General features: G+C 42.7%; 2 protein-coding genes across 2 annotated transcripts in view; both read right to left on the bottom strand.

Annotated features, from left to right (window-relative positions):
* crppa (CDP-L-ribitol pyrophosphorylase A) overlaps positions 1–8385 on the bottom strand; it is a 45039-nt gene extending 36654 nt beyond the window's left edge. Inside the window, exons 1-4 of the mRNA XM_037676067.1 lie at positions 8063–8385; positions 6450–6723; positions 3117–3266; positions 951–1055 (exon numbers count right to left, since the gene is read on the bottom strand). Of these exons, the coding sequence (XP_037531995.1) occupies positions 951–1055; positions 3117–3266; positions 6450–6723; positions 8063–8313 (780 nt within the window). The 5' untranslated portion in view covers positions 8314–8385. The remainder of the gene's footprint in view (positions 1–950; positions 1056–3116; positions 3267–6449; positions 6724–8062) is intronic.
* A 1118-nt stretch (positions 8386–9503) lies between these two features.
* Positions 9504–11195, bottom strand: part of sostdc1a (sclerostin domain containing 1a) — a 3240-nt gene continuing 1548 nt past the window's right edge. Inside the window, exon 2 of the mRNA XM_037676696.1 lies at positions 9504–10131. Within this exon, the coding sequence (XP_037532624.1) occupies positions 9686–10131 (446 nt within the window). The 3' untranslated portion in view covers positions 9504–9685. The remainder of the gene's footprint in view (positions 10132–11195) is intronic.

Below are 11195 nucleotides of genomic sequence, written 5' to 3'. Positions count from 1 at the left end.
GGACATGTCTCCAGTCCATCACAGGGACACCTGGACATGTCTCCAGTCCATCATAAGGACACCCTGGACATGTCTTCAGTCCATCACAGGGACACCCTGGACATGTCTTCAGTCTATCACAGGGACACCTGGACATGTCTTCAGTCTATCACAGGGACACCTGGACAGGTCTTCAGTCCATCACAGGGACACCCTGGACATGTCTTCAGTCCATCACAGGGACACCCTGGACATGTCTTCAGTCTATCACAGGGACACCTGGACATGTCTTCAGTCCATCACAGGGACACCTTGGAGATGTCTTCAGTCCATCACAGGGACACCCTGGACATGTCTTCAGTCTATCACAGGGACACCTGGACATGTCTCCAGTCCATCACAGGGACACATAGAGACAAACAACCATTCTCTCTCTCTCACCTAGGGACAATTCAGAGTTACCATCAGTCCAACATGCATGTTTTTGGTCTGTGGGAGGAAACTGGAGAAAACCCACGCAGCACGGACAGAACATGTTAACTCCACCCAGAAAGATCCCCAGCTGGGATTTGAACCAGCAACCTTCTCACTGTGAGGCAACAGCTCTACCAACTGCGCCGCCCTTCAAAAACAAACTGAAAGCCTGAAATCATTTGAACTCTCGGCCTCAGTTTGACTCAAGTATGTTCTGGTGCAAAGACGTTCCCACACCAGAAGAAATGCTGCAGTGCTCCAATAGCACCAAAATACTTTATTCATATATGATGTCAAAATATCATCTGAAATAACACTTTGCCTTGTGATCCAGTCTCTGCAGTGACTTCAGCCTTTTCTGTTTTGATCTTGCTTGCAGTCATTTTTGCCAGAACCATCACCTTTAATTTAGAAACGTTCCTTTTGTCCAGTTGCAGATGCCAAAACATCAGTGAACGCACTCCTTCCAAGCCAAAGCAGGCACCTGGCAACCTTACCTTCCACAGCGTTGGCGGGCCCTCAATAAGCTTTGCGTTGATGCCACAGTACTGCAAAGCCAGATGGAGACACTCGGTACCAAACTCAAGGTCCGACTCCGTGCACTGCACAGGGGACACAGACGAGTAAAGCAGCTGTGAGAAATTAAACATGGATGGGTCTTTAAAGCGAAGGTGCTGTCAGACATTCTTCTAGAATAATCTCATATAAACAAATGCAGAGACACTTTATTGTTTAACGAAAGGGTGGTGGACTGAAGGTGTGTTGAAGCATCCCAACTGCAAAAGCACCACCCAAATAAAGCCCAACATTTCAGACCCTGCTTTAAACTGCTCTACATGCTCCTCCTTTTGAAACAACAGACCTCAGGGAAACTGACAACCAGGTGGAGATCCTTCTCATGAAGTACATCCTTGATGTCTAGTGTGAATAAAAGATGGACACTGTTGTGGGAGTAATAATTAAAACATGAGTCAGAACATCTTTATTGTCGTTTTAACATGTACAACAAAGATGTGTCGTCCTTATGGTGTCAGAAGACATACATAAGATAAAAGGTAAGAATAAAAACAACTATTTACAAGATGAACAGTCATACGGCACGGCACACTATTGCTCATTAAGGAATTATTGCACAGGTTATTGCACATCTGCACATGGTTATTGCACATCTGTGCAGGTCAGAAAAGGACAGAATCCATCAGGTTCACTCTGAAAACGTTTCTGACAAATGTCTACAAAAGGGAAAGACCTAATATCTACGGAATAAACAGCAAAATCCACATCATCCTTAAATTTCAGTTTAAACTTCATCCTCAGGGGAATTATTTACTGGTTGGAAGCACTTTTCTCTTTTAAAACTGTTCAGCTAAATGAAGACAGCGGTTTGTTGTAAAACTGAAGAGATGTTGCAGCAGAAGATGCTCTTGGTCCTGAGAGGACGTGACCTGAAGGATCGTCTCAACACAAAGACCTCTCCGCAGTCTGGATTACTGACTCTCCTCCAGATGTTCTTCTCTCAGAAGATGTTAGGCTCAGAGATTTTTCAAGACTACATCGTTCAGTCTTTCCTGTACCTTACACCTCTTGAAAGCTCGAGAAGGAGAGGGCTACACAATCTCCACGTCTGGCTCAGCGGGACGTTGCGACTCAACGTCGACACAGACGCTCAAAAATGAGCTCATTTTCTGACAAGGCTCGGTCCGACAGGACTCTAACGACAATCTGAAGAAATAAAATGTAACTTCAGACGCTAAGCACTAACGTTAAAAGAAAACTTCAGCTGTTAGTTAACAGTTTGTTGCTTTATTCAAAATACTTTTGAAAACACACTTAAATCAATCAAAGCTAAAAACATAAAGTGGACGCATACGTTCAGCTCGTCTGCCGCGTTTAAAAAAAGATTTTGCTTTCAGAGAAAAATCTCCACTTTTACGTCTCGGACCGGCTCAGAAATTCTTTCCATTTCGCAGGTACAAATATGAAACCACGCTCACAAACGGAGGCACAGTTAATCTGAGCCGGGCTCAGAATAAAAACTAATTTCAGAGTTTATTATTTTTCCAGATGAGCTTTTGTTGAGTCTCGTTCCACAAACTAATCCTTGTCAGGGAGCCAGAATAGATCAGTCCTTTCCCAGAAGCAGCAAAGAGCACAGAAAAAGGTTCTTACTAGTTTACGTCTCTTTAAAATGCAGCTGCTTTTGTTTCTTTTTTAACATCATTTTATTACATTATTTTGTTTCAACGTATATGCTTTATTTTATGATTGTCATCACTCTTGTTAAAACCAGGTCTCTCTTGTACGCGAGTCCTGGAGGCTCAATGAGACCAACCTGAACTAATAAAGGTTGAGTGAAGAACAAAATGATGGGAGTCACACCACGAGCTCTCCACTGAAACTCTGATCCATAAACTGCTCAGCAAAAATGGTTTTAAACTCTTTCAATGTACAAAAAACACCAATGTTTAGTGGATCAACGTCAACATTTCCAAAGATTAAATATAACTTTATATTGATGGTACGACACCAAGAGTAAGACGACGTCGGCTGAAGTGTTTTGTCCAACGCTGCTGCACCTAGTTTTGGTTGCAGGTTGTTGTTAGCCACACACCAACATCCACCCACAGCACATCCAGTGTAGTAAAGTGCATTTCAGCCCCTACCCTGTGGTACGCCTGATAGATGACGTCGTATGTAAAGCCCTGAGGCATCTCACTGGCTCTGTACTTGGCTCGCTCCAAAGAATGATCCAGGTAACCCTCCGATGTTGTGGCTATCACGGTGGAAACAAGGGGACGAATGGCTCCAGCTGCCTGTGTAAAACATTTAATAAATATTAATGCAGTTTAGTGTAAATTACTTACTAAATTAATGCTAAGAAGACATCAAGCTGTAAAACTGAGCAAAACAAGCCTTACACCGAAATCCCTCATCGCTGAGAGATTTGATTTAAAAGTTTTCTAGTTGTGTTTTTCTGATTTAAACTAGAAATGTCAGTAAACCTTAAAGTTTTTGATGCAAGGTATTTAAGTGTGTAGGAGACACACTGAGTATAAACACGGAGGAGGTAGATCCTGCAGCGTGGAGGAGCAAATTAATGCACCACCAGGTGCAGTGGAGGAGCCAGGGGGTGGCCAGTGGTGGCCTTGGACACCATAGATTAATCTTCAGCCACCCCAAATCATTTGAGGAAATTATACTTTTAAGCAAAATAAAATGAAAACTAAAGCATAGTTTCCAGAAATGGTCGGGGTGTCTGGTTTACATACATATATGGCAACAACCATCTTGGATTTTGATGTGGCAACCCAAATGTTGAAAGGTCCTTAAGTGGAAGTCAAGTTATTTTCCAAGTTATCACGCTGACAACGCGGACGGACGAACTTTAAAAAGTTCTGACATCAGAAGAGGCTTTTAAAAAAAAAAGAAAACATGAACCCCCATTTTTCTTTTTGTTTAGTTTTTATTAAAATTTAAAAAAGTGATGAAAATCAGAAAAATGTCAAAAACTGTAACATAAAGTAAAAATGGCTGAAGTGAAAAAAAAGAACTTGACAAAAGAAGACAAAGTGATTGTTTTCAATTAAATTCCTTTTCAATGTCAGACTTGTAGTAACAGAAACTATTTACAGTTAGCTGGGCATCACCATCTAGGGGTTGAATAGACGAGTCGACTAGTTGGACACGTCGCGAGTTTTTAATTTCACGTCGACGAGTCGAGTCGGTGGCGGTGTCGCGGGTCACATGATCGGCGCCGGGCCGCTGGCTACAAAACAGCTGATGGAGGACGAGGAGCAGGTCACGTCTTCACAGACGGGTAGAAATCCATCAACAGTGTGGAAGTATTTCACTAAAGATGATGTTTTTAGTTTTATTCATTTAATCCACGGTGGGATCTCACCACCACCCACCCTGCTGTCTTTTACTTTTATTTTATTTAATCCACTAAATAAACTAAAAATAAAAAGAGGGGTGCACCGCCGGTGGAGAACCCACCACCACCGCAGTGGTTTATTTTATTTAGTGGATTAAATAAAATAAAAGTAACCTTTGCAGCTTAATAATAGTTTTGTTTTTCCTGTGACTTATGATAAATGATAAAAACGTACGCTCCCCGTGTTTTCTTCTTCTTTGTTTTGTAAATAATAAACAACGTTATTTTGTGAACAGCGTCTTGAGTTCCTATGACGTCACCTGGACGAGTCGACTCCACTTTTATCGTGTTGAAGTCGGCCTTAAAAAACATCTGGTTGTTCAACATCACATCTGTACAGACTGTTTTCAGCTCAGAGCGTGAGCGCACGTGGCGGTGGAGCGTGAACGCACGTGGCGGTGGAGAATGAAACGACTGTTGTGCGTCACATAAACGTCCTTTCTCACCGGAGCCAGGCTTTACATGAGGAGGCTCTGGAAGGTGATGCAGAGCAGACAGGTGGAACGTTCTTCATAAAGTGCAAACACCAGAAACGCTGAGCTCCAGCTTTTCACACACAGGATCTTTCTAGGCTTGTGAGCCCCGACCATGAATCATGCGAGTGGCCGTTGTTGCTTTTTGTGTAGCACCGAGTGTGTAAACTTGAAGCTGTCAGTTCCATAAACTGTGAAAAGATGGATGAATCTTGTTACGATCAAAAACCTCCGTCAGGGTGCAATCATTGAATCTGTTCGTTTTGTTGGGTCTGAACCCGCCTGAAAACCTTCACTGTGTTTTAACGACGACCGTTTGTGTTTACACCTCCAGGTGAAAGATTAACCACGGGGACACGTGCTACTTTGTCTTTCTAACCAGGTGACTCCATCACGGTTCAGCTTCGTTCACAGTTTGTTCTGTAATGGGCCTTTCCTCGTGTTCTACTCAAGAGAAGATGAAGTACGAGCTCCAGTCCACATTTCATGTAGCGAGGCTGCTCGTTCCGTGCATGACGAGAGGACTGCTTTTACTTGTGAGAGCTCTGAACGTTCTCCGTGCAGCTTGTCCCCTGGATCTTGACATCTCCTGCCTTCACAAGTACATTTTCTCTAATGTGACATTTACTGAGCTGTGGACATAAAAGGATCGGAGACCAATAAGGGAAAGCTTGCAAAGAATAGTGGTCCAAATGTGATTTGTTGTGGTCAGATCCTTTTAGTTTGAACAAGTCTAAACATCAACTTTACAACCTGCAGGCGGAGCGTAATGACTTTTCAAACGATACTTGTTTATCACTTTTCTCAAATGTCTGGAAACTGTGACTAATTGACTTTTTGTCTACGTTTGGCTCCGAGTTACGCAACTCCTAACACAAAAGAATGTGGTTTGGCATCGTCTTCTTGAATAAATCCATGGTTGTTGTCTGATGTTTTCTGGAAGCAGCATGTGTTTCTCTAAAGTCTCTGCTGGATTTTTCTACAATAATTCTACCATCTCATGCCGGCACAGAGGTCGGCTGGAGTTGTTGCTGAAATGGTGATGAAGTGTCATTTGAAATCTTTTTTGATCCCGTTTTGACAGTTCAGTCATTTTTCCACACAGTCCTGACAAACTGGAGCTCTTCTGCTCATCATTCAGTCTCAGAGTCTTGTGGATGCTGCTTCTGTACCGAACTATGACCATAACCTCCTGTCAGATAGATATAATAATTATTATTATTGTAATTTTTACATAACTACAAGATTGCCCTGGTACCAACTTTTTGCTGTCGGCAATGAAACAAAAGAAAACTTGTGCAGATTTCAGACGAGCCAGAACATCAGCAGTTTATTTTGAAGCACTTGGCTGGCTACGTTTTGATCTTGGCTCATTTTTCTTGTGCACAAATCACTAAAGGGTTCACACAAAGTGTATCTTGTACATTAATGGAGTAAAACATAGTTTAAAAATAAGAATAATTCCATCCGTTGCTCATTACCTGGTTCACAAACAACAGACTTGACTTTAGCACAGAGGAATGGAAGTTTAAAACGTACAAAACAAAAGTCCACTCCATCGTCGGATGAACAGTTTAGCTCGTACTGACCCCTTGTTCCTTGGCTGCCACTGCGATCTCCTGCAGAAAGTCCTCCTCCACAAAAGGCCGTACGGCGTCGTGTATGATGACCACCTTGGGTCGGTCAGCTGCTGGCCTCTCCTCCTCGCTCAGAGCCATGACTCCGTTACATATTGACCGGTGGCGAGTTGAGCCGCCTGGCACGACCCGAACCTTCCCGTGCCGGAACCGCTGGACGATGTCCATCATCAGGTCCAGGTTTTCTTTGGCAACGACCACAACGATGACTTGGACCCATGGCACTCTGCAAGAACACACCAACCACTCAGAAACGCCCGTTTCTTCTTCAAAACAACTAGAACTGGAAACAAACCGTTCGTTTAATTTGTAATAATGTGGAGGAAGTTCCAAACACAGACTGTGACGTTTCCTAATGGACATTTTAGGGTTTTAGACTAAAACAAGGCTATTCAACTGGTGGCCCGGGGGCCAAATCAGGCCCATGGGTGAGCTCAGTGCAGTCCACCATGGCTTCATATTTTAATAAAACTAGATTTAAACCATAAAACAAACTTACTTAGAAAAGAACTGATGGACGTCCGGCCCCCGAGCTCTTGACTTTCAGTAACTGTGGCCCCCTGAGCAATTGAGTTGAATTACCCCGATCTAAAACTTTAATTTACATCTACATCAGAAAACAGAAATATTAACATATTTAAAAACTATATTGTTATTTTATTTTCAGCAGAATATTCATATAAAATTATTTTTTCTCTTGCAAATAGTTTTTGTATTTCAATGGCATCAATAATCTTCAAAGATAAAAAGTAAGTCTGGTTAGCGGCATGAATAAAACCGTGAAACACAGGTACAGCCAAGTTTGCTGAATAAGGAACAGTGTTGGCAGATGGATGAGAGTTATTGTATTTATACTAAAGTTTTAGGGCATATCATACCGCTTTAAAAAGACCATATACTCTATATGATGTATGATCATTTTGGCAGTTCTGAGCACAAAGAAAGTGTTTTTTATTCACATAAACACGCACATATCATCAGAAAGTCTGTTCTGAACAGCCAGACCGTGTGACAGCCATGTGAATATTTAAACTATACTTTTAGGGCATACATACAATAAACAGTTTTTTCAAAGCCCACATTTACAACTATTTTGGCAATTCACAAAAATTAAAAAAAATAATCATACGTCTACAAATCAGCAGTCTGTGCCCAGAATCAAGAATCACCAAGAAATATGTGCCCGTTTCCCCCACCACCAAAACAAAAAGTGCACCCCCACTCCACATAAAATGGTTTTAGTTGAAATAGGACTGTTTTAAAACAACAGTACAATTGTTTATTTCCTATCTGGCGAACTCCTAAAACTCCTCACATGGTGTTGGGAAAAACTTATGGCGATAACTAAATAAATTTAGTATGTTTTCTTTTTAAATGAACATTATCAGAACTGTTTGGTGGGTGACCGACAAAATGTTCAGATTCAGGGGGGCCCATCTAGCCTTTTGCACCAGGGCCCTTAACTTCTTATGTACGGCTCTGGCGACTGGAGTTTATCGCTTGTTTTTATGCCGCCACTCGTTTAAACGTTATTTATGTGTTTGTGTGACTTTATTTATTCCTACCTCTCAAAAGCCTGGACCGTGTAACTTATGAGCGGTCTACCCTGAAACGAACAGAACTGTTTAGGGGTTTGCAGTCCGGTTCGTTCTCCGGTGCCGCCGGCGGGAAGGATCACCGACACCGGAAAGTCCACGACGCATCCCGCGCTAAGGTCGTCGCTGTTCCCGGACTCTCCGGGTAAGAAAGTCCCGGGATGAGAGGGCCTGCCCGGGCCTCTGTCCCCGCTCTGGACTGAGGCGGGACTGACGTCCATCAGGTCATGGACGGAGGAGTCTCAACAGAAATGTGTCCACAAACTGTCCATGCTGCTTCCGTGGGCGGGATGAGCGCGTGCAGCGCGGGGGACGGAGAAGGAAAACACCGCCATGATGAAGCTAGCAAAGAGCTAACGTTGTACTTCCGCTCAGCACTTTCAAAATAAAAGTCTGGACTTGACCCTGAAGACCAAGAAAATCACGTGGAACATGAAAAATCACTTTCTTAAGTTAACTGCTTTAGAAAGAGCAAACTTAACAGCGCTGCATAACTATAAAATATGGAACTAAAGCATTTAATATTAGTTAATTAAATTTGATTCAGAGTTCATAAATAAGAACAGCAAATAACATAACTGGTGATCTTAAAAACACTTTTTATTTGACTATTATTTGTCCTGATAAGGAAGTTGCACGTGTTTTGTTGCCTGTTTGGATGCTCAAAAAAATATTAGAACTTTATGTAAGTATGATATATTTCCTACATCCAGATATGTTCTTGTTTTTAGTTTCACCCTGTTCTACAGCACCCAGATTTATTGTTTTACGCACTACTCTTATTTATCTGCATTTTTACTGCAGTTTATTGTTGTCATTGTTTACTGCTCTTGTTGTCTGTACTTTATATGTTCTGTTGTAAATGAGTCCTCGGGGCTCAAGCCTGTAGAAATAAAGGGTTAAATGAATTAATAAATATAATGTTTATTTTTTTATGGTAAGTATCATTAGAGCAATTCAAAATGTGTGATTTTTATGTAATTTTTATTTTATTTTTATATTTAAGTACAGTACAGCAGACTTGTAATCTGCAGGAACTGTCTGAAGACTATTCCTGCAACAGTGAACCATCATTAATGACTAGAAAAGGCAGATGAGGAAAAGTTTCATTTATTTAAAAAAAAAAAGGTTTAATACATTATTGAATAATTAAATTTCAACCAAATGCTGAAAATACTTAAGCAGAATTTATCAAATATGATTATAAAAATATATTACATAATACATAATATTTTTTACATTGTAAAATCTTATACACATGATTGTACTTTAAAAAAACAGTAAGAAATCAATATTTGTACAAATATTTACACAAAATTTTTAATATCTCCATTTCATTTAATTTTTTTTACTAGTTTTGTTGTCTTGGGCTGCAGTTCATCAGCATGCTAAATGGATATGGAAGTGGTGTGAGGAACCAGGAGCACCTCAGACTGTACAACCCACTTCTGTTCACATTTAATAAATGTCCTTGGTCTCTGCAGTCTCTTCCTGTGGAGGCAGCTTCTCCTCTCAGACGGTATTAATCCACAGCTGGAACACCAGATGTCACAGACTCAAACATCCCATAGTCGATGTGGATTCTTCCAGCTCTTAGGGTTCGGTCTCGTGCCAGTTTTCACGTGCGCGCTTCTTTCCCAGCCTCCTCTTGTTCTTGGGTTTGTGTTTGTGCAGGAGCTGTGGCGACAACGCAGCAGGATCCTCGAACTTGTTGCCCGATTCGTTGTGCTGCCTCGAGTACCTCTTGCACTTGCAAGAAGTGACCACTGTGATTTTGTACGTTCTTGTGCTGCCGTCCTGGCACTGCAGCTGGATGCGCTGGGTGCGTGTTTTATCATTCACACACCTCCAGTCGTGGTTACTGCTCCTGCGAGCCCAGAACTTTCTGCCGTGAGCCCCGCCGATCCAGTTTTCAAGCATCTGGGCTGGGAGACACTCGCCTGCGCACACCAGCTCCTTGATGGGGTTGATGCTGGTGCAGTGGCCGTCAGAGATGTACTTCGTGGACCTCAGCTCTCTGCATCCAATCTGACTACGATCTGTGGAGAAACAGAAAAGAACGAGTGAAAATCTCCGAAGAGTCGACAGTTTCTCAAATTAATGAAAAAAGACGTGAATGTAGCATTGATTTTTCTAAGTGCAGCAGTTGATTTGCTGTGAAGAAAATAAAATCCTGAATTAGGAGGTGATCTGTGCAGGCTGTGTTATTCTCCTGCAGGCTACCAACACTGTCCCCCTGCTCCCCCCTCCACAACTGTAACCCAAGACCACCTCCATTCACAAAGCTCTTTACAGCTCAGTGACAGCGGTGGATGAATGAAGAGGCTCCATCTCCGTGTCTCATGCTATACAACCCCCCCATCCATCCATCAGGGTCACATACTGGAGAGCTCAGGTGAACCATTGTGTGAGAGGAGCTCAGCCGCCTGTTTCAACTGGGAGGGTTTAAGTGTCGCCACAGCTCACCCTGGTGATGAGCAAAGGAAGTCTCTGAGTCACTGGTTTCAGTGGAGGGTTAGATTAGGACAAGCTGCACCTTTTCTGTTAAATAATGACACCAACTCTCAGGTATAAGAGAAGCAACAACATGGCCTGCATCAGCTGGAGGTATTTTAGGCAGTGGTCAACAGATAGGAGGTTTCTACGGCCAAGATGATTTTTAGGGCAGTCGATTAGCCGGGGACTGGTGGTGCAGATTAAAGAAGACAAGCCTGTCGCCATTTTGACCCCCTGGACCGACCAACATAAAAATCTGGATGGGAAACACCCACACCTGCCTCCACCCTCATTTGTCCCACCTGGGCCCTTGAGCAAGGCCCTTAACCCCCACCATCTGCTCCCCCGGCACCCTACATGCAGATCCCTGCTCCACTCAGAGGCGGTGGTAGCTCGTGGTCTGTGGTTGCATCAGGAAGGAGATCCAGAATAAAAACAATCAGCAAGTCTTCGTGCGAGACAGTCCGCTGTGGTGACCCCTGAAGAAGGAGCAGCCGAAAGAAGAAGGAGGAGGAGCAGCCGAAAGAAGAAGAAGGAGGAGCAGCCGAAAGAAGAAGAGAAGGAGGAGCAGCCGAAAGAAGATGAAGGAGGAGCAGCCGAAAGAAGA

The sequence above is a fragment of the Nematolebias whitei genome, chromosome 5, assembly GCF_014905685.2.
Source record: "Nematolebias whitei isolate Nwh7 chromosome 5, NemWhi1, whole genome shotgun sequence".
NCBI lineage: Eukaryota > Metazoa > Chordata > Actinopteri > Cyprinodontiformes > Rivulidae > Nematolebias > Nematolebias whitei.
This window is presented reverse-complemented; position numbering and strand designations above follow the sequence as displayed.